We start from the raw sequence: 27,835 nt of genomic DNA on the forward strand, positions 1-27,835 counted from the left end.
TTTCTTTATTCGTCTGTTTTAATTGCGTTTATTGTTGATATACGACCAGGAGTCTGCACGAGAAACTATGTTTAATAAAGTATTTTAAACATATTTGTGGCAAATATATACAGACACACATATCATACCCACCACTCACTGTACTGTAATGTTCTTTCTTCCAAAATAAAAGCAGCAAACTGAATGTGCTGTGTGTCCACATTTTACATCGATATGAGATATTAAAGTGAAGTCAGTCTGACCACAAACCATCTTTAAAAAATATCACAAAGGTAAAATTACTCAGATGACACAACCATGAACAGAAATGTGGACAAAATAAAAACATCAAACACAGCAACAAGCAGGTGTTGTGTGAAGCTCTCAGCCTCAGAGAGTGAAGTTAGAGCTCCACCTGCTGGACATGGAGACACTATCAGACAATGACTTCCTGTACACAGACACCTCAAGACCAGAGTGTGGAAAAAGTTCTTTTAGAGCAGAGATGGAAGAAGTATTCAGATCCTTTACTAAAGTAAAAGTATCAATACAACAATGTAAAAATACTCCATTACAAGTAAAAGTCCTGCATGAAAAATCCTACTACAGCAAAAGTACATAAGTATTATGAGCTTGATGTAGTTAAAGAATTGCAGTAAGACTGCCGGACCTGTGGCTGGTAGAGGGGAGGAGAGTGAGCCAGAGGAGAACACTAATATAAACATTGTAATTAATAAATGTAAATAAACGTCTTTTTTGTTCAACTTTATGTCCTCTCAGAATGCTCTTTTGTTTCTTTTTTAATAAATGTTACGAAAATGCAAAATACTTGCCTGAGAATATTTCACATTAAAACTATTCACAACGGCAGTGATACAAATTTGCGTCAGAAACACGACTTTGAGACGACTCATTCTGCTCAAGCAGCCGACCAAACTGCCCTCACCACACTGACTGACATGTCGGCTCCACAGGAAGAAATCCACAGTTTATAAATACATGATGATGAATATGATACATGAATCAATATTGATTCATTGGCTTTATTTCCCGCCCACTGTAGTGAGTGAGTGAACTGGTCTGCCTGCTGTATTACGATAAATAAGTTAAAAACACATCCAGCAGAATATTTATCTCACGTCAACATCCCACGTTGGCCTTCACAATAAACAGCTGTGTGTGTAGATTACACTTTGATTGGTTGATGCTTTTACTCGCTGTGTGAAAACTGTTTTTTCACCTCATAATATTCATGTTCTGTGTGAATAAAAAGCCTGGTGTGTAAAAGCCTTTAGCATCAACATCTGCAACCTGAGAGTTAGTGAGAGAGCAGTGAGTAATGTTATTAAAAATATACACCGTATAATGTTAATATAACTCTCAACAACTGCACTCAATCATTTCTACAGGGAACAACAGTTGGTAGTTGGTGAGTTTTCCTAGCTGTTGTTTTGTGCTAACGTTTGCTAGAATTGCTGTTGTTTTGTGCTAACGTTAGCTAAATTCAGCCTTTGAAACCCAGTAACGTGAAAAGTCGATGCAAAATCCATTAAAGAGATGTTAAACTGTTAGTAACAGTTCAGATACACTAAGTGCGATTAATTGTCAACATATCCTGAAATGTTGTGTTTCTGATCATATCTGATGGCTAACAGCGAGCGTGCAGCACGGTTAATATTGTTGCCATCATAAATTTTAAGATGAGATTTCGTGGTTATATTGTGTGTGTACAGCATGACCTAATGTTCCTTTAACTTAACCATTAATATTGTTGCTATTTTAAACTTTTTTCACCTACAAATCAAATGAAAATACCGTTCAGCTGCGTGTGTAGATCTGTTTGGGTTTATTAAAGTATTTAAAGCATTATTTGATGGTTAAATTAGGTAATAGGCTCAAATCATGTTTAATGACATCGGCTGACTGGGAAAATCATTCAGGCCAGTTGTAGCGTGAAATATAGTCCCAGTCAGGCTTTTTAAGTGGGAGGTCTGAGGGTTCCCACTAGGAACATTTTAGTTACAAAGACTTGATTTCCTGCATTCTGGTGGATTTTAGTTCATGTGAATAACAAACTAATGAGCCAACAACTGTTTAGTACAATGTTCTGTTATGAAGCTCAAATAAAACCAAAAGGTGCATATCATTAAGGAGGAAAAAAACTAGAGCACAGCACCTTCAGAAGAAAACATGAATGAATCTCAACCTGGGGATTCAAACCCTCAACCTTTGTATCCCCAGAAAAGGCGACTCACTGACTGCACCACTGGGTGACACACATCACCACAAATCTGCAGCCATAGGCAGACACTGTGAGTCTTAGTTATTTAGTATAATGACAATAGAAAAAAAAGAAAACAAAAATACTTTGTTAAAACCATTTATATGATTTTTATCAATCCGACCCTATTTCAATCATAACTCAACTGTATCTCACGTCGTAAATGATCACGTTTGCGATCATGCACTTAAAAACTATAACTACATACAGCAGCAAGGAAAAACTCACCTTTAACGGGAAGAAACGTCAAGCAGAACCAGACTCTAGGTGGACGCCATCTGCCTCGACCGGTTGGGTTGAGACGTTATTATATTTATATACTCAAAAGAAAGAGGAGAGAGAGAGAGAGAGAGAGAGAGAGAGACAGAATACTGAAGTGGAAGAAATAATTTCTACTGCTGGATAACAGGTAGATTAAGTTAAAAAATCCCTTTTGATTTTCCTTCTGAGGTTCTTCAATGGTACTTAGAATCTGTACGTTAATGATAACGTTGTGGGAATCACGGAGTAGCGTTAAGTTACTTAACGTTAAGTTACGTCGACACCGTTGTTCGTTAACGTTACTCCGTGCTAAATTCACAGATGAAGCTATGTAACAAATGATTTCACTGAACAAGTAATTAAACGTGGCTAATAAAAAACCCCAACTAATTTATGTACTTATAAAAGCATACGATTTAACGTTACAACTATTAGCATCTAACTAGCTAGCTGGCATGGCATCAAAGTAACGTTAGCGTTAAGCTAGTTTTAAATGAACAGTTAACGTTACTCACCACTCACTGCCAGAAACCTACCGTTGCTGGGTATTTTTGCCATCCTCCCCTTGTCAGCTTACTGGCGGAGCTGTGCTCCACCAGCCCGATCATGTCAGGGTCATTCAGCATTTTCTTCTTTGATACACATTTTTCTTTAAATATACTAATTTGGTCGTCGTCGAACCGATAAATCACCGCATTCCGATCCATTTTTCTGTCTCCGTCTGGAACGTTACAGTCAAAGATGACGATGCTTTCAAGTGCACCATCCAAGATTCGTCTTCATCAAAAGCTTGTCTCACGTTTACTTACAGGGGATAATAGACATGTAAAGTAATTTTTTGGTGCAGATTTTACTAATTTAATACGGATTAAATTAAATGAATTAATGAAATGAAAAAATAGGTCAGACATGTAATTGATCAAATAATAAACTACGGAATATATAAACGGTATTACAAAATAAACCTACCTTATTGCTCCTTAGTGAACATCAGAAACAGACATGGGTTATTTACAGCCTATAAATTCGACATCTCACACATTATAGTAATATATTCGTTTTTGAGACGGTTGTTGTTCACGTTTATGATCATTTATGTATTACACTCGATAATTGTAATATTTCCGTGAGGTTCCGAAGGCAGCATAGGGAACCAAGAGTGTATGGGCGGGAAGCGCGAGCTCCTTGGCTCAGTACTTTTATTAATACACTCAATACACTTAGGTGGCGTTAGCAAAATGTCCAGGAGGAGAACATTTTTACAAAGAGTAACTTTTCGATCCAAAAATCTAAATTCCTCTTGAAACTTGAAACATGTCTTTTATAGCATGCTAAATCATGTCACATGAGAAATGTCTCAGTTTATATGGAAGGAAAAGCTCTTGCATTTACATGTGAAATCAGTCTGTGAGATGTGTCAGTTCACATAGGACATGTTGATTTTCACATATAAAAGTTTTTATTCAAAACATGTCTTTTATCACATGTGAAATCACAACATCACATGTGAATGTTTAATTTCACGCATGACTTTATCCCTTTTACATGTTAAGTTTGCATTCACATATACAACTAAAAACTTTTTTTTACATGTGAATTTAAGATACACATGTGATTTCCAAATGTGAAACTTAGGTTCATGTGTGAAACCACAACATCATGTGAAATGTTTCACTTCACACATGACATTATCTTTTTCACATGTAAAGTTTGCAATCACGTGTAAAGCTGAAAACATGTTGTCTTTTTCACATGTGAACTTTAAGATACACATGTGATTTCCAAATGTGAAACTAAGGTTCACATGTGAAATGTTTCACTTTACATGTGACACTATCCTTTTCACATGTAAAGTTTGTATTCATATGTAAAGCTAAAAACATGTCTTTTTTCACATGTGAATTTTAAGATACACATGTGATTTCCAAATGTGAATTTTAAGTTCACATGTGAAATCACAACATCACATGTGAAATGTCTCAGTTCACATGTTGAGTTTTGTGTTTTGTATCAGGTTTGTGTAATGGAAAGGGTTAGTTACCTTCCTGTTCGTATGTGTCATGTAGTCAGGGGGTTGACTTTGACATTCCAAACTTTGGTATCGGAAATTTCCGCTGTCTGGTATCGTGAGACTAAGTTGGTGGCAGTCAGTCACTTGCCCTCTCTCCTCTGGCTTCCACCATGTTTGGTTTTGGTTGTGTATAGTTTCATTTATCTCTTAGTTATGTATGATAAATCTATTTTTTAGGTACAGGTTATGTGTGGTCTCCCCTCCTTTGTCCAACCTTGAGCCGGGTTGTGACAGTAACGTTTTACTTGAGTCGACGACAACAAAACCTTCACAAGTAAAAAGTCAATAAGTACTTTATCAAACCACCTGTTCAACAAGCAATATGTAGAAAAGTGAAAAAGTAAAAATTCACACTGTGGATTTTGGCCTCCAACACTTACATTGAAAGAACATTTGAAGGATCTTTTAATATCCAGTATGAACAGGAGGAATGATTACAGCGAGGAAAACCTCTTTCACTGTTCATATGGACACCTGACGGCTGTTTTAACACACTGAAAACATTCTGAACTCATCCTTTACAGTCTTTGAATATATATATATATATATATATATATATATATATATATATATATATATATATATATATATATATATATAAACTGTGAGAACAAACTATATAAAAACTCAGGAAAACTGCATCAGCAGGTCAGTGGACAGCAGTAAACCTCAGCAGCACTGACTCAAAGACATTTATGATATTTACTCAAAGACATTATTTATCTGGTCTGTGTGAAAATGTCAGTTGGTATAAAATGATTCAGACCAACTGTGGCTGGTCAGCATCAGTCATTTAGTCCTGAGCTGAACCGTTATTGTAGGAATGACATTTCCACCTGAGGTTCAGACCACAAATGTGTGTTTTAAGTGTTTTCTTTACATAAAGTTCCCTGTTTTAACTGAACAATATAATTTGTTGCAGATGCTAAAACTTTATTCATCTTTCTGCAATAATTAACAAAGACACCAAAGACCAAATACAGACAAGTTGATCTGAGATTAATATCAATTATGTCTTAAATCAATGTATTCGGTTATAAAACATCTGTTCTTACATGTAAAAAATAAACAACAAAGTGTTCATTTATCTGATGGGCAGTTTAAATGATATTCATGCTTGTTTAATATTTGCTGTGATATTAATGAATTAGATGCTGCAGAGAAAAAAAGTTTTAATAACATGTAAACGTTTAATTTCACTGATATACAAACATCATGTTCTTCATATTCAAATGAAAACAAAAATAACATAATTTCCAACAAACCAGCACAAACGGAAAAAAATCAACACAGCATAAAGATCGTCTGCAGATTGAAAAGGTTTAGTCTGAAACTGCAGCTCATTGTTCCTTCTTATCTTAAAATACTCAACAAACAAACCAAATCTCTACCATCTACTGCTGATTAGACCAATATTTACACACTGAAACAGAAGATCCTGAATGTTACACATTAAACAATTAATAACAAAATATATACAGTCAACAAGTTTTTTAATGATTAAAAACCTGATTTATCACAAGACAGACAAAACTGAAATCAACATTTTATCACTTAATGAGTCCAAGTAAAGGATAAAGTTTATCTTTTAGTCTAACTCTGACATATTGGACTAAAAATCAGAAGACAATAAAAGTTTGTTATCTGGTCCTAAATGCAGCATTGTTGAAAAATGCTCTAAAAGATCCTGTAACATCAGTGCTGTTGCCATGGTTACCTGCAGTTTAATATACCTTGAGTACTTCCAACACGTTGCTATAAGCTGCTGATTTAGAACAACAGAGAAACTGCTGACAGGAGCTGATATATAATCAGAAGTCTGTGGTCGTGGTTCATTACAGTGTAGTCCAACACTAAATATTACAAACCTTTAAGTTATTGAAACTGAATGATTATAGAAAAAGGAAACAGCTGAAGCTTCTCTGCTGTTGTGACGTTTACATGAAACCAGTCGACTCATAAAATGCAACAGGCTGATGTGTCGTCTTCCTTCAGAAGTTCTTCTATCAAGTAATTTAATTCTTTTTCATGTATTTTCTGCAGATTTTCCTTTTCACTCTCATTTTCCACTTTCTTTATTTCCTGTTCTTGTTTGTTCAGTAAGACGTTGATTTTCTTCAGGTTTTCACTCTTTTTGTTCAAACATTTAAATATGTTATAGATTTCACCTTGATGTTTTTCTCTCATTTGTTTTTCAGTGTCGGCTTTTAGTGCCTTTAACAGGTCAAACTGCTCATATTTATCTTTCAGTTGTTTCTCATATTCTTGTATTTGAGCTGTAAGTTCCTTCATCTGTTTCTCTTTGAGTTCATTGAACTCTTCAGCTTTCTCTCTGGCTTCATCTTCATACTTCTTTGTTACATTCTCCAGTTTTTTCTTATAGTTCTCCTCTAATTCTTTTCTCTCTTTCTCCTCTTTTTCTCTTCTGATTTGATCTTCTTCTTTTCTTTTCTTTTCATATTCTTCTCTTTCTTCCTCATATTCTTCTTGGAGCTTTTTTATTCTTTTATGCTCCTTCTGTCGTCTCTCTTCATCTTCTTGATATCGTTTCTCCCACATTTCTTTTTGTTTCTTCTCCCAGGCCTCTCGTTCTTCTCTCATCTCTTCTCTGCTCTGCATCAGCTTTTTATCAAGGTTTTCTTTTTCCTCTGATTCTAACTTGATCTTTTTCTCCAAAGCTGCAAGTTTTTGTTCCCACTCCTGTCTTTGAATTTCTTCCTCTCTTTTCCTCTTCTTGTCTTCTTCTTCTCTCTTTTCCTGTTCTTTCTTTCTCTCTTCACATTCTTTCTGAATCTTTTCCTCCTTCTCCTGAAGTTGTTTCTCTCTCAGTTTTCTCTCCTGTTCAATTTCTGCTCTCTGCTGTTCTCCTCTGATTTGATCTTCTTCTTTTCTTTTCTTTTCATATTCTTCTCTTTCTTCCTCATATTTTTCTTGGAGCTTTTTTAATCTTCTCTGTTCTTCCTGTCGTCTCTCTTCATCTTCTTGATATCGTTTCTCCCACATTTCTTTTTGTTTCTTCTCCCAGGCCTCTCGTTCTTCTCTCATCTCTGCTCTGTTCTGCATCAGCTCTTTATTAATTTTTTCTTTTTCTTCTAACTCTAGCTTGATCTTTTGCTCCAAAGCAGCAAGTTTTCGTTCCCACTCCTGTCTTTGAATTTCTTCCTGGTTTTTCCTCTTCTTGTCTTCTTCTTCTCTCTTTTCCTGTTCTTTCTTTCTCTCTTCATGCTCTTTCTGAATCTTTTCTTCCTTCTCCTGAAGTTGTTTCTCTCTCAGTTTTCTCTCCTGTTCAATTTCTGCTCTCTGTTTTTCTATTCTTCTTTTCATTGCCTCCATTTCTTCTTCATGTATTCTTTCAAACTCCTCCCTCTCTCTCTTCATCTCTTCTTCCTTCTCCTTCAGGATCTTCTCCACTTCCTTCTTTATTGCTGCCTCGGCCTCTTGCAGTATCTCATTGGTGAAGCAGCTGCCGCCATTTTTCTTCACCATGGAGTCAATCTTGTTTATCAGTTCACTGACTTGTGTGCGGTTTCCTTCATCACAGTTATTAAACACATGGTATCTTCCTCCACAGTCATCAATCAGCTTCTTAAAGGAATCATCACATTTCTTCTCTATGTAATCGTCAATGGACATCTTCTCATCCTTCAGTGAATCTCCTCTAGTTAAAAGAATGATGATGAATTTTTCTGAATTCTTCCCAAAGACTTTCTTGATGAGTTTTAATGTCTCCTTCTCTTTTTGTGTGATTCTGCCAATCTGTAACACCAACAGGAAGACATGTGGTCCTGGAGCCAGAAGACTGATGCATTTCACCATCTGATTATTAACATCTTTATGTGACAAGTTGGAGTCAAACAGACCAGGAGTGTCGACCACAACAACAGGACGACCGTCTACTTCACTCTGTGCTTTCAGACACTGGTTGGTGACTGATGTTTGACTTGATTTGACTCTAAACTCTTTTCTTCCCAGAATGGTGTTTCCTGAAGAGCTCTTTCCACTGCCAGTGTTTCCCATCAGCACAATCCTGAGACTCTCTGATCTCTCTTTCAGTTCATTCATTTCTTGCTCAAGCTTTTTCCTGAACTCCTCCATTTCTTCTTTCAGACGTTGTTCTTTGTGTTTTGAGCGATCAGCTAACTGTTCACACTCTTTGCTGTGTCTCTCCTCTGCCTCTTGGATTTGTCTCTCATGTTTTTGCTTCATGTCCTTTGTTTCCTTCATGTGTTTTACTGTCAGAACTTCAAAGTCCATTGTGTATTTTTCAGTCAACTCTTCAGCTTGTTTTCTGGCCTCCTCTTCATATTTCATCTTCGTTTCATCCAGTTTTTTCTCATAGTTCTCCTCTAATTCTTTTCTCTCTTTCTCCTCTTGTTCTCCTCTGATTTGATCTTCTTCTTTTCTTTTCTTTTCATATTTTTCTCTTTCTTCCTCATATTTTTCTTGGAGCTTTTTTAATCTTCTCTGTTCTTCCTGTCGTCTCTCTTCATCTTCTTGATATCGTTTCTCCCACATTTCTTTTTGTTTCTTCTCCCAGGCCTCTCGTTCTTCTCTCATCTCTTCTCTGCTCTGCATCAGCTCTTTATTAATTTTTTCTTTTTCTTCTAACTCTAACTTGATCTTTTCCTCCAAAGCAGCATGTTTTTTTTCCCACTCCTGTCTTTGAATTTCTTCCTCTCTTTTCCTCTTCTTGTCTTCTTCTTCTCTCTCTTCCTGTTCTTTCTTTCTCTCTTCACGCTCTCTCTGAATCTTTTCCTCCTTCTTCTGAAGTTGTTTGTCTCTCAGTTTTCTCTCCTGTTCAATTTCTGCTCTCTGCTGTTCTATTCGTCTTTTCATTGCCTCCATTTCTTCTTCATGTATTCTTTCAAACTCCTCCCTCTCTCTCTTCATCTCTTCTTCCTTCTCCTTCAGGATCTTCTCCACTTCCTTCTTTATTGCTGCCTCGGCCTCTTGCAGTATCTCATTGGTGAAGCAGCTGCCGCCATTTTTCTTCACCATGGAGTCAATCTTGTTTATCAGTTCACTGACTTGTGTGCGGTTTTGTTTATCACAGTTATCAAACACATGGTATCTTCCTCCACAGCCAATAATCAGCTTCATTAAGGAATCATTACATTTAGCCCCTATGTAATCTTCAATGGACTTCTTCTCACGCTTTAGTTTGTCTCCTCCAGTTAAAAGAATGATGATCAATTTTTCTGAATTCTTCCCAAAGACTTTCTTGATGAGTTTTAATGTCTCCTTCTCTTCTGGTGTGATTCTGCCAATCTGTAACACCAACAGGAAGACATGTGGTCCTGGAGCCAGAAGACTGATGCATTTCATCATCTCCTCATTAACCTCTTCATGGGACAAGTTGGAGTCAAACAGACCAGGAGTGTCGACCACAACGACAGGATGACCGTCTACTTTACTCTGTGCTTTCTGACACTCTTTGGTGACTGATGTTTGACTTGATTTGACTTTAAACTCTCTTCTCCCCAGAATGATGTTTCCTGAAGAGCTCTTTCCACTGCCAGTCTTCCCCAGCAGCACAATCCTCAGTGCAGAGACTGTAAAACAACAAGGAGATAAAACACATTATCACAGTTCAGAGTTGGTGACAACAGGTGAGTCAAATTCAGCCACTAGAACACAGCAGGTACTTAACCATGATGACAAAACAGCCCTACAGACAAATCTGAGCGGTAGATCTGGACAAAGGAAGTAAACAAGTCACATCTCTGTGGTGTTAAGTCACTTGAAAACACACGTATATCACTGTGATGTATTTCTTGTGCCAAGAAATCTGACCAGGAGATCCTGTAGAACCAATGAACCAAAGTCATCAATTATAGATGGATGTATATATATATATATATATATATATATATATATATATATATATATATATATATATATATATATATAAATAGGTCTGTATACTGTATGTTCATATGTTCTTATTGATGTATACATGTGTGGATACATATATGCATATAATGTGACTAGTAGCTGTTCTTTTATAATATACAGAAACCTACTTGATATAAAGTCACTACCTTTGATATTTTATCAAATGTACAGGTGTGTTTGACTGTCTTTGCCTTTGCTACACTGACTTAATTTAATATGCTGATATATCTGGTGCATGATAATATTTCAGTGACTGCAGTTGTCCAGAGGTGTGTGATGAAAACACATTCTTTCAACATAAAACGAGCTTGTCAAAGGAACCAGAAAATAGTGAAAATAACAAAGTGGAGGCAGAGAGAGTTACAACAGCAGGGAGACGACAGGTACAGTAGCTCCTCTGCTGCTCACTCCTGCAGTGCTGAGGAGGAACCCTGGTACCCTGATAACACATCCCCCGAAAAACTCAAACTCAAACCCAACGCGCTTGATTCAGAGCTGGTAGGAGCAGGACTGTCTGGAATATTCTGTCACTTAGGATACAACTTTTCGTAGCCATTTCCTGTGCTACCTAGCTGTGCTCCTTTTTTCTACAGATGTGAGCCGTGTAGTTTCTGTTATTCTATTCATAATTATTTAGTCAGTTTTCCGAGTTTTCCAAAGTTGACTATTTCTGCCTTCCTTCTGTCCATGTTATTTTATTTTGATATGATGTTTAGTTTGTCAGTTATTAGATATATAAGATATAAAATGAAGCTTTTTGTTTGTTTGTTTGTTTTTTCTTCTTAGTGGAAATAGTGAGTCACCTTCAGAGATTATAATACTGCTGACAATCTAGTACATGACTACAGGCGTGGGTTAGGGCTGAAAAGACCAAACTGTTCTCATGTATAGATTACTATTCATACAACTCTGGAGATTTTCTGTATCTTTATGATTCCTGGTTTTGGGATTTTATGTCAGCAGGACATACAGCAGCTCATTCAATCAGAATCTGTTTTATTAGCCAATGCAAACATACAAAGAATGCATCTTAGTGTTTGCTCCCAAAAACATGCAGCACAGAAGAATAAAAATGTGCAAAAGGTAATAATAATAAAAACAAAGTATTATTCAAATTAATTTGAAACTTTAAAATCTATTTACAGAATGGAATAGTAATAGTTTTGAAATGAGATATAAAACTTGAAATGAAATATTGACTGTACAAAGGAATTATGGACTGTGCTGTGGACAAAGAAATGAAGTGTATGAAATATATGAAGGTGACAATAGTAAAATTAAACATGATATCAAAACCTGACAAAAAAACTTTATTTCTCAGAATCGAAGGAGAAATAATAAAGACTGATGACCTCAACATTAAACTATCGTACTGTTGAGGTATCAAGACACTTTCGTGTTTTTGTGCTGATAAATGTTAAAGTTATCATTAAAGGAAAACACTTCAGGCTGCTGATTCTCCAATCAGCCAGTTGTAAAGCTTCAAATTCATTTCATGCCCGAGACTCTAAAATCTACGTTTTTGATTGAAATACCATCATCTACAGTTACATAAAATAACACAAATAACATAACAGCTCTGATAACTACACAATGCAAAGACAATGATTCAAAAAACACACAATTACGTGGTTTCAGCTATAGCAGCGTCCATAGCAACCACCATAGCAACGATAGAAAACCTGCAGTGAAAAACTAAACATCATATACATTCACTGGATGAATATTATGAAGATAAATTACACATTTCTCACTAGAAATGTTTCAAAACACATTTTAATGTTGAAATCTTAAATCTTAAAATATTGCATTTTCCACATATGTATATATGTATATATTTGTGTGTGTGTGTGTGTGTGTATACACACACACACACACACACACACACACACACACACACACACACACATATATATATATATATGTATATATATATATATATATATACATATATGTGTATTTACACTGCATTGCCTCAAGAAATCAGCCAATCACAAAGCTTCAAATTCTGTTTACTGTTTATGGCAGTACTACTACTACTACTCATACAGTTCCTGGCAAGTTTGATGGTTTAACTATTTTCATATTTCTTACTTTATTCATGATATATAAAATGTTGTTGAAGAATTCTGATTCAGTTTAACTTACAGTCAGGACGCACGAGATCAGGGCTTCTCCTGCTGACCTCCTGGACATTTAAATCATCATCATCTGTAAGAACAAACAGAACAGAAAAACCCAGATCAATCATCAAACACCTATATATCTAAAATTCCTTTAGACTAATAAGTAATGTACTGTACAGGCTCATGGCTAAACAGTAAACAGTGATGGTTGAGGTCTGCTCACCAACCCAAAACCTGTCGGGTTCAGATAAAGTTTGAGTTTCCAGGTTCAGGCTGTGTTGTTGTGTAAACCTTTAAGTTTAGTTCAGGTTCCAGTTTGGTTATTTTCAATGGAAATTTGCCAAGTCAGATTCAATCATGTTAGGTTTTAAAGTCCTCATTTACACTTCACCACTTCATCAGTCTTGAGAGAGCTATTTGATCTCAAACAAGCCGTTTATTTGCATCTAAGAATCATCAGAGGTGGATAAAATCTGATTGCACCTTCTAGCCAAATGTTTAAAAGGTGTAAATGCATCTGTCTCTTTAAGGCATGTACGTAAGCTTTACTCCTCCCAACTGTCACAACATCAGATCAGAGATCTGTCTGAATGTCATCTTACAGGGTGTCTCCTGTGAGAGAAAAGCAGCTCCAGAGATTTCAATGATTATAGAAGATAATATGGTTTTACAAAAAGCTTAATGAGTTGTTGTAGCGTTTATTTATTAACTAACTATTTAATTCTGGAAATTACTTTTGAAGAAGTGGAGGTTGTCTTATATTCAAGGACGAGACAATTACATGTTCAAAGATCAGAGAGAGTAGAGAGAGCACTGCTGTAAAACCAGCTCCTACAGAGTGTTGCATTATGGGTAGTTTGTTTCCTTTATGTTGCTAGGCTAGTGAGTCAGTCAGCACTCAAAGTGTTTGGTTAGTTCAGTTTAACCTGCAGGAGTTTCTGAAGGCTCATGTAACGAGTTTTTTAGGAAGTTAATTAATAATGAAAATGAGTCAAAAGTGTTTGTCAGAGTCTTTACTGCAGAAACAGACCACAGACTGAATAATCTGTCAAACAGACAAGAATCACTGCTGTCACAGATGATGAGGAGCTCAAACAGGCTGAAAGATTAACTGTCAACTTTGACCTCTACTAAGAGGCTGACAGGAGAGAGTGTGAGACTGAAACATAAATGTCAGATTTACATTCTGCTTTAATGAAAGTTTTTTACTTTTACAGGAGAAAATGCTTTAAGAAAGAGGATTCTCTTCTCCTGGATTAATAGTATCTCAGTGAACTTTTCCCATCATGATGAGAGTGAAAGTGTGTTTTATCTTATAAAAGTCTTTTTCCAGAAACAGCTGTTGGACAGATGTGAAGTCATCTTGTAATCAGAGTCGTCTGATAGTCGGGATAGTGAGGTATTTATATCAGGTTTTCCAGGGTTGTTGCTGTTAGATTTGGTTTAAGAGTCAAACATCAACAACTCTGAGTTTACAGACTTTGTTACAACTGAGTAACTCAGAGTCAACGCTCCTGTTCACACCTGGCATTAACATGAGTCCCGACATGCGTCCTGAGTGACCACTTGTGATCCGATCTCACTTCCCCGCTCTATATGCAAATAAACACGGACATCATTTCTGTTCACAAAGAACAAATTCCCTAGTTATTAACCTGCGTTCTGTGTGAGAGAGAGAGTTATATGCAGTGATCTCCCTGCAGCTGCGTCTCTCCATTGACAGAAGCTGTGCGCATTTACGCACAAGACACAGCAGCATAACTTCACTGATTATTACAATCTCAGACACGCCGACAGCAGCAGCGGTCAGGATCTAATGTTAATAATGTTCTGTGTTCTTCTACACATCCAACAGATCAGCTGTTACACAAACAGTCCAGGTTCATACTGTTTGGAGTAAAGCAGCCGTCCATGTCGAGCAGCAAAACTAAAAACTGTCGTTATCAACTTGACAGGAAAGAAGAAACTATCCAGCTACGTTTAGCTTCTGAAATACTTTTTTTAGACAGACAATTGTTGATTTGACGACAGAAACCATTGCGTTTACACTGCTAATAGAATGTGACCACATGCGGCCCAGACCACCTCCGAATGTGGTCTGAATGATCGGATCTCAATCCGTCCTCAATGCGTCACATAAGTATTATGAGCTTGATGTAGTTAAAGTATTGCAGTAAAAGTACATAAGTATTATGAGCTTGATGTAGTTAAAGTATTGCAGTAAAAGTACATAAGTATTATGAGCTTGATGTAGTTAAAGTATTGCAGTAAAAGTACATAAGTATTATGAGCTTGATGTAGTTAAAGTATTGCAGTAAAAGTAGTGGTTTGGTCCCTCTGACTGATATATTATTATATATGACATCATTAGATTATTAATAGTGAAGCATCAGTGTTAGAGCAGCATGTTACTGTTGTAGCTGCTGGAGGTGGAGCTAGTTTACACTACTTTATATACAGTTAGCTAGTTTAGTCCAGTGGTTCCCAACCTAGGGGTCGGGCCCCTCCAAAGGGTCAGCAGATAAATCTGAGGGGTGGTGAGATGATTAATGGGAGAGGAAAGAAGAAAAAACAAAGTTCTGATACACAAATCTGTTTTCAGTTTTTGGACTTTTTCTCTAATCTTTGATTTTTGCTGAAATATTGGATCATTTGAACATTTATTGAAATGAAAGCATGTGAGAAGTTTAGAGGGAAAAATCACTATTTGGTGGAGCTGTTAAAAACTCATAGACATGTGAAATGTGACCCCGACTACACACTGCTTTTTGTAAGACGTCAAAAGCCAAAAAGGTTGGAAACCACTGGTTTCATCTTTAACAATGTGTTGTATTTTAAAAGCTTGTTATATTATCCATTGTGTCAAATCTTCATCTGAAAAGTAACTAAAGCTGTCAAATAAATGTAGTGGAGTAGAAAGTACAATATTTCCCTCTGAAATGTAGTGGAGTGGAAGTATAAAGAAAAGTACAAGTACCTCAAAGCTGTACTTCAGTACAGTACTTGAGTAAATGTACTTAGTTACTTTCCATCACTGGGACTAATAAAGTCTGACTGAACACACCAGATGCTGCAGTCGCCATAATCTACTCTGCTGGAAACATCAGAGACTGATTCAGCTGGAGGGGAGAGAAGAAGAAATAAAGCTCATTTAAGTGTTGAGGTGACATGAAGACGTGTGTCTGAGGACAAACATGTGGATACTTACTGGTGTCAGAGTTTGTGCTCTGTCTTCTCTTTGAGGAGTTCTGCTGAAGAAACGTAACAACATCACAATCATCTTGAGACGAGAATAAAAACATCAAGATACAGTTTGGGAAAGATGAGGTCATAATTAAACAAACCAGTGATTAAAACTGTGATGTTTGACAGTTTGAAGGATTTTATTTTCTTGCTCTTTAAAATCTAAAAACATGAAAAACACGAGAATGAAATCAAAATATATATTAATATGTATTGAATATTCAAATAACATAAAGAGCAACAAATTGTTTTTCACTCTTTAGCCAGTAAATATTTTACTGTGTGTGTAATTTATTTATTTATGTATTTATTGGGACCATGTACAGCGTTAAACATAAATGTTACCATTTCATGTACTGTAGAGTAGTTTATAGCTCATTTATATATTCTAATATATGTCTTTCTGTCTTTGTGAGGACATTTTGTTGGTCACTGTTTCAAAGAATAAATGATATTAACGAGTGTCCTGACAATTGTAGAAAGACAAACCCGTGTATGTGTGTGTTCCTAAAATAAAGGGTTTAATATAAAACATGTTTTAATCCTGATGAAGCTGAGCTCGGGAAAAACTTTCGTTTCCTTTTAAAAGTGATCAATCTAAATGTCCGTAAATGAAACTTTAATGAGTTTTAACCTCCTGATTCTGTTTTAGACTCTGAAACGGCGGAATTACCGCCGACTGACACGATGCTCTGACTGCACTTCAAGTAAAAACAGAAAATCTTCCGGACTTTTCAAGCTCGTCTGTCCGTCAGTTTAAAGTTAGTGAACAGAAAACTTTGCAGCTCAGTTAGTGATTAACTGTGATAAATTAATACAACAGTAAAATGATCTGAACAGAAACTCACCTGATGATGTTGAATTTTCAGTCATTGATGTCAGTTTGTGTCTTTTCTGCTTTTCTTTCCTCGGTGAAATTCTTGCTGCAGCATCTGAAGGTAGACTCTGTGTGTAACAGCTGACCTCTTTATATAAAGTCAATGGTGTAGATGTATCGCAGAACACAGAACATTAATTACCGTCAGATGCTGACTGGTCCTTTTAAAGAAGTTACCGCTGCTGTGCCATCACTCTGTCAGTTTAAAGACAAGTTCAAATTAATCACTATAAGCGGATGATAATTCTAACCAATTTTTTTTTCTTTTTCTTTGGTAGCAGTGGTAGCCTGAAAGTGGGTGAATGAGAGGAAGAAAACATTTTCTGATAGTTTCACGGCAGTTACAAATAAACACATCCACACCCTGCACCTGCACACCCCTGATAACGGTGCCACAGCCGGTAGTTATGATATCATGTGTATCATGGGAGTAAGTTAAAAAAAAAAAAAATACTTACTGTAATTTTATTTTTTTCCTCCATGTTTTCATGTATGAAAAGACTCAAAATGAACACTGTAAGCACACAATTGATTACTATAAGCAAATTATTTAAACAGCATTTGTATAGGACTGATTCTGTCCCGAGCTTTTTAATCCAAATAATCGGTTGATCACTGTAACTGTGATTATATAAGCGGTTTCCACTGTATAATGTTAGTGTTATATAGCCTATCCTCTTGTCTTTTCCTCACTTAAACCTAAAGTTAGCGAACATTAAGCAAGTAACAAACAAGTAACAACTTGATAGCTCGCTGCATTGACCATCATTTGCCACAAATTCATATTGTACATCTTTTAAATTCACTCTATCACTACTTACTATTTCACTCTGTATATTATGTTTATCTTGGTAAAGTTTTAGCCAACATCTTGTCACAATTTCAGTAGTTTCTGACTAATCATTCCAGTCTCTATTGTGGGCTCTGAGTGGCTCTCCCAGGTCCTAGAGCCTGGCATTTTAGGTATATTGTGAATTTGGAGACGCAATGGCACAGTTCGATGGACTTTAATGAAAATGAATGAGAAAAAGCTATTGGTGATTTAAGCTAATAATGAATATTTATTTCGGGGAGGGCTTGAGAAAATTTTAGGGGGGCTAAATCTGACAGAACTGACAGAACAGCAAGCAGGAGTGCAGGCAGGCATCTAAACAGAACAAATGATCCAACAAAGACTGAACAGAAAACCAGGACTTAAAAACCAACCAAACCAACGAGGAGATGAGGTGCAGGTGGGGAGATTGGTAGAGAACTAGCAATTATTTTGCACATATCAGTCTGATCACATGAATGGTTCATATGTATAAAACTTTTTCTAAACTATAACTGACCCCTGGATTATGAGCTGCACTTCACAGATGAGCCGGTCATATGTTGACCTTTGACCACAAGAAGAAGCAGGAGAGGACGAGAAAAAGCAATACACACACACACACACACACACACACACACACACACACACACACACACACACACACACACACTACTTCGCCTTCTCTGCCTTCCTCTCTGCCAGCCACAGCTCTATAGACTTGCATGAATACAGAGCACAGAGGTCATCCATCCATTTATCTGTGTCTCTCTGTAATTACGTTAATAAAGAGGTTATTTACAAGTGACTGATGTAGTTTCCCTTCCGTCCTGAGGGGGGCGGCATCACGGCAGAAGCGCTCAATATTTAAGAAGAAGAAGAAGAAGAAACAAACCATCGGGCGGGTTCAGGTCAGCTATGTCCGTGTTGGAGCAGATTCAGGAGTCGCTTCTTCGGTTTAAACGGTAAAAAGAAAACACAAACTGTTACAGAAGTGTTCGTGTTTCACTGTTCAGCTGTAGATCTGCTCACAGAGTCGCTGTTTCCGCCCAAAACTACACTTCAGGCTGTTTTCATGGACTGATGATAACCGACAGTTTAAATTTATGTCGTGCTCTGTTTTAATTTCCAGAGATTTCAGACACAAATACAGTAAGATTTATATTGTTTAGGATCCACTCTTCATTTCAGCATATATACAATACAACACAGAACAGACGTGTGACTGAAATGATGTTTTATATTAATGGTTTTTCTGCTGTGTTTCTCTGCGTTTCAGATGGATTTGTGTCCGTTCTCAGTGACTCCAGCTGCCAGCCTGCTGGCCAGATGTGTCTCCAGAGGTGCTGTGACTCAGGTCAGAAAGACTTACTGAAGCCAAACCACTGATCTATTAAGAAAAGCCGTAAAGTGGAATAAAAAACAGCTGTGGGGAGGTAATTAAGAATAAATGAAGGTGTTAATTTGTACAGACAAGTATATTTTATGAACTATAGCCTAAACTACGTACGAGATAGCACAAGACTCAACAATATATAAACATACTTTGCAACACTCAACAACAAAGTACCGTATGTACAAATCAGCACAAAATACAAACCTGCACCTGATATCTTTTTAAAATAAGAAACGTCACCAGTAATAAACTACAGACGCAGCTCACATGAACAAACATTAGCTGTAACATCGTGAAAAAGGGTTTACATTTACATTTTATTATTTTATTATTTTATTATTTTGCAGACGCTTTTATCTAAAGTGACACTTACAGTAAGAACCAAAAGTCTGAGACCTGACTGTCATGTTCAGAGCTGCAACTAACTGTTATTTTCATTGTCAATGATCGATTAGTTGTTTGGTTTATAAAGTGTTGATCACTGCTGCACGAGACGACGTCCTCAAATGTTTTGTTTTGTCCACAAAGATATTTAACCGTCAGAGACTAAAGAAACCAGAACATATTCACATTTAACAAGCTGCAATCAGAGAATTTCGACTTTTTTTCTTAACAATGACTCAAAATGATTAATTATCAAAATAGTTGCTGATTAATTTAATAGTTGGCAACAAATCGATGAATTGACTAATGGTTGCAGCTTGTTGTATCCGGCTCGTTCAGGTACATAAAGAAGGAAGTCCACACAGTAACAGCTCAAGTAAACAAATAATTTATTAAACTCAACGTAAGCAAAGTATGGCTGTCAGGTCCTAATCAGAACTATTTGTAACATGAACCAAGACTGAACTAAACAGAATCAAAACCCAAACAAAACCAAAGAGTGCCTGAAGGCATCAGTCTTCCAGGAGGGAGAGGGAGGGAGCCATCTTGGAAATCTGTAGGACAGGAAGCAGAGGCAGGCCGACACAGACACTGACATGAGGCCTGAGGTCATCACAAGCTCGTCATGTCATCTTCTAACATGTCACTAACATGTTGTGTCTCTTTCAGGAGCAAATTGACTCCATCTCCTCCAGCCAGGGTCCCGTCTTCTCCTCTCACCTGCAGGAAGCTGAACAGCGAATCAGAGCGCAGAGACAGCTGGATGAGGTGAGCTGGATCAATGTCGTCACAGTTAATAAGTGTATTAATGTTGGTGTTGTTTGGTGCTGCAGGTGTCTGTCTCTCACCTGTCTGTCTCTCTTCCTGTGTGTTGTTGCAGATGCGGCTGCAGGTGGAGCTGCTGCAGGTGGAGAAGCAGAGCGCCGACGTCACACACAAATTCTACCTCAGTGAGTGTTTGATGCTGCTGACGTCAGCTGATGTCATCACTTAATTGAACAAAGCACATATTAATCTCAGTCTAAACACAAATAAATACAGTTCAATAGTAAAGAGACATTCTCATAACTTACTGCTGCTTCTGGACTGTTTGGACCCTTTTAGTTATTTCAGACACACAACTTTCAATACAATCAACTGTAATCAGAATCCAACAAATACAATATTGACGTAAAAATCCAATACCTGAGGATGCATTTGCACCGCTGCATTACTCCAACAATCAAATAATACCAGTTAAAACACAAAGAGTTTGTTTGGCTTCCCAGGAAGCTTCTGATTGGTTGAGGTGCTCTCAACCTGGGTCCTAGTGTCCCCCTCCTACAATTTCAAATGCATTTACTTTAACTATTATTTATACTTGAAACAGCTTTTAGTTCCATTCAGATCATCACATTCACTCAGAGAGACGTGCTTTTAAATTTAAAGCATCTAAAGGGCTTTATCCTCTTATTAAATTATTAATTATGGATGCACTTTGTTAACCAAGCTAGCTAGCTAGCACTAGCGTCAGGGTTAGCTCCATCTTCTTGTCCAAATATGGTCACTTCTGGCTCCAAAAAACCAGGATGGCGACGGCCAAAATGCCGAACTTGAGGCTTTAAAACGGGAGTCTTCAAACCAGTGGGTGACGTCACAGTGACTATGTGCATTATATTTTTACAGTGTTTGGCCGACACGGAGATGATCATCACATGTAGAGTAGTGACCTGTCTGTCTCACCTGTCTGTCTCACCTGTCTGTCTCACCTGTCTGTCTCACCTGCAGCAAAGCGGCTCCAGGCTTTGCAGGAGTTGTGTGGTCACCTGCAGGACGTCCTGAAGCAGCAGAACAGTCTGAGACAGAGACTGATGAAGCCGCTGGGTCGCACCAACCTGCCCGTCCAGGCTCACCTGCACAGGTAGCAACCATCTCTATAACCGTCTCCATAGCAACCTCTGTCTGACACGGGCTGTAGTTTCTGCAGACAGCAGAAGATGAGCTGTGTGATGGATGTTTCAGGTGTGTGATGGATGTTTCAGGTGTGTGAAGGATGTTTCAGGTGTGTGGTGGATGTTTCAGGTGTGTGGTGGATGTTTCAGGTGTGTGGTGGATGTTTCAGGTGTGTGTGATGGATGTTTCAGGTGTGTGTGATGGATGTTTCAGGTCTGTGGTCGATGTTTCAGGTGTGTGTGGTGGATGTTTCAGGTGTGTGAAGGATGTTTCAGGTGTGTGGTGGATGTTTCAGGTGTGTGTGGTGGATGTTTCAGATGTGTGATGGATGTTTCAGATGTGTGATGGATGTTTCAGGTGTGTGGTGGATGTTTCAGGTGTGTGTGGTAGATGTTTCAGGTGTGTGAAGGATGTTTCAGGTGTGTGTGGTGGATGTTTCAGGTGTGTGATGGATGTTTCAGGTGTGTGTGATGGATGTTTCAGGTGTGTGGTAGATGTTTCAGGTGTGTGGTGGATGTTTCAGGTGTGTGGTGGATGTTTCAGGTGTGTGTGGTGGATGTTTCAGGTGTGTGATGGATGTTTCAGATGTGTGATGGATGTTTCAGGTGTGTGGTAGATGTTTCAGATGTGTGATGGATGTTTCAGATGTGTGATGGATGTTTCAGGTGTGTGGTAGATGTTTCAGATGTGTGATGGATGTTTCAGATGTGTGATGGATGTTTCAGGTGTGTGGTGGATGTTTCAGGTGTGTGTGGTAGATGTTTCAGGTGTGTGAAGGATGTTTCAGGTGTGTGTGGTGGATGTTTCAGGTGTGTGATGGATGTTTCAGGTGTGTGTGATGGATGTTTCAGGTGTGTGGTAGATGTTTCAGGTGTGTGGTGGATGTTTCAGGTGTGTGGTGGATGTTTCAGGTGTGTGTGGTGGATGTTTCAGGTGTGTGATGGATGTTTCAGATGTGTAGTGGATGTTTCAGATGTGTGATGGATGTTTCAGGTGTGTGTGGTAGATGTTTCAGGTGTGTGAAGGATGTTTCAGGTGTGTGTGGTGGATGTTTCAGGTGTGTGATGGATGTTTCAGGTGTGTGTGATGGATGTTTCAGGTGTGTGGTAGATGTTTCAGGTGTGTGGTAGATGTTTCAGGTGTGTGGTGGATGTTTCAGGTGTGTGATGGATGTTTCAGGTGTGTGTGATGGATGTTTCAGGTGTGTAGTGGATGTTTCAGATGTGTGATGGATGTTTCAGGTGTGTGGTGGATGGTTCAGATGTGTGATGGATGTTTCAGATGTGTGATGGATGTTTCAGGTGTGTGGTGGATGGTTCAGATGTGTGATGGATGTTTCAGGTGTGTGTGATGGATGTTTCAGGTGTGTGGTGGATGTCTCAGATGTGTGGTGGATGTTTCAGGTGTGTGTGATGGATGTTTCAGGTGTGTGATGGATGTTTCAGGTGTGTGATGGATGTTTCAGGTGTGTGGTGGATGTTTCAGGTGTGTGTGATGGATGTTTCAGATGTGTGGTGGATGTTTCAGGTGTGTGTGATGGATGTTTCAGGTGTGTGGTGGATGTTTCAGGTGTGTGGTGGATGTTTCAGGTGTGTGGTGGACGTCGTGAAGATGCTGCTGGACTTCATTGAGACGCTGGAGAAGAAGCTGAGCTCTGTCAGAAACTGTCCGGCCACCAGAGAACAACTCGCTCAGCTAGTGAGTCACATGACAAATACTGCTAATATATATATATATATATATATATATATATATATATATATATATTTATACTGGGCTTTACTGTCTCACACTGACTCTGACTGCTTTCTTTATATGAACTAAACCTCTTCATCCGTCTCTGTCAGAACTCGTCTTTCGACCAGCTGCTGGCTCAGGCAGCGGAGGTGGAGAGTTTGTCCGGTCAGGTTCTCCAGTGGAAGGAAGTCCGCAGCAGCCTGCTGAGTGACAGCTCTGCATGATGAGCCCCGACGCCACACCTTCATCATCCTCCTCCTCCTCCTCCTCACAGTGTTTGCTGCACCAGGGTTTCTGCCAGTGTTTTGCCCTGTCTGAGTTCACATCCTGGCTGCTCCTGGATCAGATCCTTACATACAACACAGAGTCCTGCAGCTGATATATGAATACTGGAACAATAATATATGAACTATAGTTTGGTTATAAGTTGATTAAATGCATATTTATTTTGCACTATGTCAGCTTGATATATTAGACATTACAGGTAGAATTGAACACTCTTATGTTTCAGTTTGTATTACAGAACCTTTTACATGGATCATTTAATAAAGAATGTGTTTTTTTTGTATGTCTGCCACTGAATAAAAAGTGTACCATTTATAATACTGCTGCTTTACTGGTCAAAAACTACATCCTGAATGTTAACATGTACACAGCTGCTCTTCAGCTCACACAGTCCAACAGAGTTTCAGTTCAGACTGTTTCAGATAACGAAGACAAACTGAGGATTCACACGAGAGACAAAAGTTTACAACAAGTTAACAAACATTTATGACAAAGAAGCAAGACTGTTGACCTCAGAAGGCTTTTATTTCAATTTGGGGTTTCGTTTGGGGCTTCTTGGTAATAAATCCTATACCGTTGGAAAGCCTGTTTATTTCCCTTTTAAATGGAGCCACATTTGTAAGGAACATGCATTTGTGGGATGAGCAGCAGAGCTGAGTATGTGGGTTGTGCCCATGAAAAATTTGCCAAATCTTCTCTGCCAATGCCAAACAGCTTATTCTGCCATTGACTCTTGTTTGGTGTTTGGTGGATTGGATGATTGAAGTTTGAAGAAACAAGACATATTGGCAATTTAACAATTGATTAATTTAACAAACAGGAGCCTCAGTAGCAGGTGGAAGAACCATACACAGCCACAACAGCCTGGCACCTCCTCCCCATGCTGGTCACCAGCTTTAATGTATTAAAAATTATCACTGAGTTTGGTGTAGCGGCTTATTCTTAACGAGAGAACGAGCTGTTTCTGGATAAAATACTTGAAGACAGTGATGCCTTTTTATCACAGATACTAACACGACACACATGAATACAGATGATCGAAGTTTATGGTTTTATTTTAGTTTTTTCCTTTCTTTTCTTTTAGTTCTCTGGATTCAGACTCTACAGCAGCGTCCCTGAACGCCTCTTACAGAGCGGTCAGACAGCGACACCCAGCGGCAGATTGGTGCAACTGCAGCTGAATTTATTTGAATTAAAACAAAACTAACAGTAAAATCACAGCTTTGTTTTTATTTCATACTTGCTTTGGGGATGTAAACGCATGTTTCCCTGCAAATAAAATAAATAAAGCCTGTTTGAACTGAACATTGAATTTATAGAGTTAATACAGGACTGTTTACAGATCTCAGATCTCCCTGTTTGGATTTTGGTTTCCAGCACAGATTTCCTCTCTTCAACAGTATTTCTGCCTCCTGTAGGATGTGTGTATATCTGCATATGATGGATTCATTCATTCATTCTACTGTGACATCTCTGCTTTTATGTATTGAGCTGAGTAGAGTTTCTCTTCCTGCTTCACAACAACACTTTAACACAGAAAATAACGACATTTATTGCAGATTTCAGACTTTCAGACGCGTTTGATGTTCAGATCAGCGGCTGGTTTATTGTCTTTAAAGGATCCGACCGCCGATTCTCGTCAGAGTTGTTTGTGCTGCTTCCGGCTTGAAGGCGGAAACCAGATCAGACCGGTTCCTACACACGTCCTGGTGCCTCTAAACCAGCCCAGCAGGGTCTCTGAACCCCCCCCTCAGGATCTCTGGGAGAGGGGGGTCGGGGGTCAGAGTCTCTGCTGGAGGAGTCGGTCTTTAGTTTTCATGTCTGCAGCCCTCCAATCGTCTTCGCCTGACGTCACCCTGCTTTGCATACATCTCCCACAGTGCATCAGTCCGCTCACATAGTCCCACTGAAACGGATTTTCCAGGACCAGAACCACACCGATCCTTTCAGACTCGTTATCTGAAGACACCGTGATCCCGAATCATCCGGACCTGCTGCTGGCTGCTGTATTCAGAGCGTCAGATGACGTGTTTCTGTCCGGTTTTGTCCGTGTTCCCGCCGCACCGTCAGTGAGTCGGTTAGCGGCTCGGAGCCCTTTATAAGGCTGCTGATGTTCGTGGTAGAAACGTGTTACTCCGGTAGCACATATACTAAAATTGGAACGATACAGAGAAGATTAGCATGGCCCCTGCGCAAGGATGACACGCAAATTCGTGAAGCGTTCCTCATTTTACATTATTTTCATCAAAAAACAGCAATTTTCAAGCAGAGAACATCACAACAAGTTGGCTCAAACAGCGCAGCGGTGACCGGAAGTACTGCAGCCGAGAGGAGACCGCACTGTTTACAAGCGACTATCTAAAAAATGCAACAACAACATGTAAAAACGGCAGCAAAACCTCCTAAAATCACCAGTATTTTCCTGTCGTTGCTGTTCATGTGTCTGTGCTCTCATACAGTAACTTCACATGGAAACTGTCACTTTTAATCAACCGAAACTTCATTTAAAGTCGCTGTTTTCTGCTGTTCCACCCCAGCCTGCTGTCGGCTCTATAGCAGGGTAACTCACGCCAAAACAGACAGCAACAGACACAAACAGTCAGAGTCTTTTCTAGTATAGAGTGATGGTTAAAATAAGCAAATTATTTACTTTTTTACAGTTGTACACAGGGCTGTAATGGAGACATAAACGCACATAAACGCCGTTTGGCCACCTCTCAGATTCTGAAATCGCGTTTACGCAGACATCACTTTACAGCTGTCAAAGACTCAGACCGGCTTTCTACCGCAGCAATGAGATAAGGGAAGTAACTTTAAAATCATACATTGGTATTATCCTGCAAGTCATTATCTTCTTAGGTTTAAATAAAAAAGACATCTGTGTTAACTGTTCATTTAGTTTAATGCATCCAGAAACAATGTAACACCTATTCTGGTGATGTCCCAACACTGTCAAACTCTGGACAGATGTCACCCAGTAATATTGTTGATAATATTGTCTCTGACTTTTACTCTACTGGAAAAATATATTGTTTGGTTTCTTCAATAACAACAATAATAATAAAAAACAAATTATTTATATATATATAAATAATCAATTTGATCATTATCTTAACAAAATATCATATTCATAAATCTAAATTTAGCAATTCTAAACCTTCAGTGATAATATTTGAAAATGAAACCAAACAATACATTAAAACTATATTTAAGTCTAAAAATAAGAAAGCTGCTATCTTTATTTAGAACCCCCCCGGATTTTGGATAGATAGATAGATAGATAGATAGATAGATAGATAGATGGATGGATGGATGGATGGATGGATGGATGGATGGAAGGATGGATGGATGGATGGATGGATGGATGGAAGGATGGATGGATGGATGGATGGATAGATAGTAGATAGATAGATAGATAGATGGATGGATGGATGGATGGATGGAAGGATGGATGGATAGATAGATAGATAGATAGATAGATAGATAGATAGATAGATAGACTCTTAGGCCTCTTTCACACATAGTTCCTGGTAAATTACAGGGAAAACGACTTTTCTCTCATCCACAGCTGCTGGATAAACAGCTAAGCTGCATTGTTTTGACTGGACCTGAACACTCCCCTGTGAAGTTAGTTTCCTAACGGGAAAGAGGACTTCCTGTGATTTCTCATAAAATAAAAGCCGTTTTATTTCTGGTGAAAAGCTTCAAAATGCTGAATTACAACCTTAGCTGACTTTCTGCGTCATGTCCTGCCTCCTGCAACCCCTCACCTAAACCTAACAGAGTATTTCTGGTTGGTGAGAACACGTCTGACATGGAAAATCTCCAGAAAATGTCTAGAGTTCATATGTGAAAACAGTTTAGGTCTTGAGGAGGGAAATTGATCCTGTTCACACTTGACCCCCTGCAGGAAATGTTCCTGAACATTTCAGGGATGTACTGCAGGTGTGAAAGGGGCTTTACTGTCTCACACTGACTCTGACTGCTTTCTTTATATGAACTAAACCTCTTCATCCGTCTCTGTCAGAACTCGTCTTTCGACCAGCTGCTGGCTCAGGCAGCGGAGGTGGAGAGTTTGTCCAGTCAGGTTCTCCAGTGGAAGGAAGTCCGCAGCAGCCTGCTGAGTGACAGCTCTGCATGATGAGCCCCGACGCCACACCTTCATCATCCTCCTCCTCCTCCTCACAGTGTTTGCTGCACCAGGGTTTCTGCCAGTGTTTTGCCCTGTCTGAGTTCACATCCTGGCTGCTCCTGGATCAGATCTTTACATACAACACAGAGTCCTGCAGCTGATATATGAATACTGGAACAATAATATATGAACTATAGTTTGGTTATAAGTTGATTAAATGCATATTTATTTTGCACCATGTCAGCTTGATATATTAGACATTACAGGTAGAATTGAACACACCATGTTTCAGTTTGTATTACAGAACCTTTTACATGGATCATTTAATAAAGAATGTGTTTTTTTTGTATGTCTGCCACTGAATAAAAAGTGTACCATTTATAATACTGCTGCTTTACTGGTCAAAAACTACATCCTGAATATTA

At 38.4% G+C, this 27,835-nt stretch overlaps 3 protein-coding genes and 1 non-coding gene across 5 annotated transcripts; 2 read left to right on the forward strand and 2 right to left on the reverse strand.

The window, feature by feature from the left end:
• Positions 1 to 415: 415 nt before the first annotated feature.
• LOC121903752 (GTPase IMAP family member 4-like) lies at positions 416 to 8,975 on the reverse strand. Its single transcript, XM_042421095.1, has 2 exons — positions 7,446 to 8,975; positions 416 to 430 (listed from the first exon to the last, which is right to left on the reverse strand). The coding sequence occupies exons 1-2, from the start codon at positions 8,901 to 8,903 to the stop codon at positions 416 to 418; spliced, it is 1,473 nt and encodes a 490-aa protein (XP_042277029.1). The 5' UTR covers positions 8,904 to 8,975.
• Positions 8,976 to 9,145: 170 nt separating this feature from the next.
• LOC121903753 (GTPase IMAP family member 4-like) lies at positions 9,146 to 17,119 on the reverse strand. Its single transcript, XM_042421096.1, has 4 exons — positions 16,705 to 17,119; positions 12,636 to 12,698; positions 9,329 to 10,144; positions 9,146 to 9,156 (listed from the first exon to the last, which is right to left on the reverse strand). The coding sequence occupies exons 1-4, from the start codon at positions 16,727 to 16,729 to the stop codon at positions 9,146 to 9,148; spliced, it is 915 nt and encodes a 304-aa protein (XP_042277030.1). The 5' UTR covers positions 16,730 to 17,119.
• A 1,280-nt stretch (positions 17,120 to 18,399) lies between these two features.
• On the forward strand, positions 18,400 to 27,794 carry haus2 (HAUS augmin like complex subunit 2). Of its 2 annotated transcripts, none has more exons than XM_042420412.1 (7): positions 18,400 to 18,509; positions 18,824 to 18,901; positions 19,994 to 20,092; positions 20,205 to 20,274; positions 21,092 to 21,224; positions 22,846 to 22,954; positions 27,306 to 27,794. In XM_042420412.1, the coding sequence occupies exons 2-7, from the start codon at positions 18,824 to 18,826 to the stop codon at positions 27,417 to 27,419; spliced, it is 603 nt and encodes a 200-aa protein (XP_042276346.1). In that variant the 5' UTR covers positions 18,400 to 18,509; the 3' UTR covers positions 27,420 to 27,794. The 2 variants fall into 2 exon arrangements, with proteins under 2 accessions (XP_042276346.1, XP_042276345.1); XM_042420411.1 differs by lacking the exon at positions 27,306 to 27,794 and adding an exon at positions 23,104 to 23,596.
• LOC121904733 lies at positions 25,406 to 25,511 on the forward strand. Its single transcript, XR_006098293.1, has one exon. It is a non-coding gene; the product is annotated as a U6 spliceosomal RNA (small nuclear RNA).
• Positions 27,795 to 27,835: the final 41 nt, after the last annotated feature.

The sequence above is a fragment of the Thunnus maccoyii genome, chromosome 9 (genome assembly GCF_910596095.1).
Source record: "Thunnus maccoyii chromosome 9, fThuMac1.1, whole genome shotgun sequence".
Classification (NCBI taxonomy): domain Eukaryota; kingdom Metazoa; phylum Chordata; class Actinopteri; order Scombriformes; family Scombridae; genus Thunnus; species Thunnus maccoyii.

Coding starts and splice junctions, on each gene's coding strand:
- haus2 (XM_042420412.1), top strand. CDS start 18,824: ATGGATTTGTGTCCGTTCTCAGTGACTCCAGCTGCCAGCCTGCTGGCC. Junction 20,275..21,091: donor CACACACAAATTCTACCTCA/GTGAGTGTTTGA, acceptor TCTCACCTGCAG/CAAAGCGGCTCCAGGCTTTG. Junction 21,225..22,845: donor GTCCAGGCTCACCTGCACAG/GTAGCAACCATC, acceptor TGGATGTTTCAG/GTGTGTGGTGGACGTCGTGA.
- LOC121903753 (XM_042421096.1), bottom strand. CDS start 16,729: ATGACTGAAAATTCAACATCATCAG. Junction 12,699..16,704: donor TGAAAATTCAACATCATCAG/GTGAGTTTCTGT, acceptor TTGTTCTTACAG/ATGATGATGATTTAAATGTC. Junction 10,145..12,635: donor TGATCTCGTGCGTCCTGACT/GTAAGTTAAACT, acceptor GTTGTTTTACAG/TCTCTGCACTGAGGATTGTG.
- LOC121903752 (XM_042421095.1), bottom strand. CDS start 8,903: ATGAAATATGAAGAGGAGGCCAGAAAACAAGCTGAAGAGTTGACTGAA.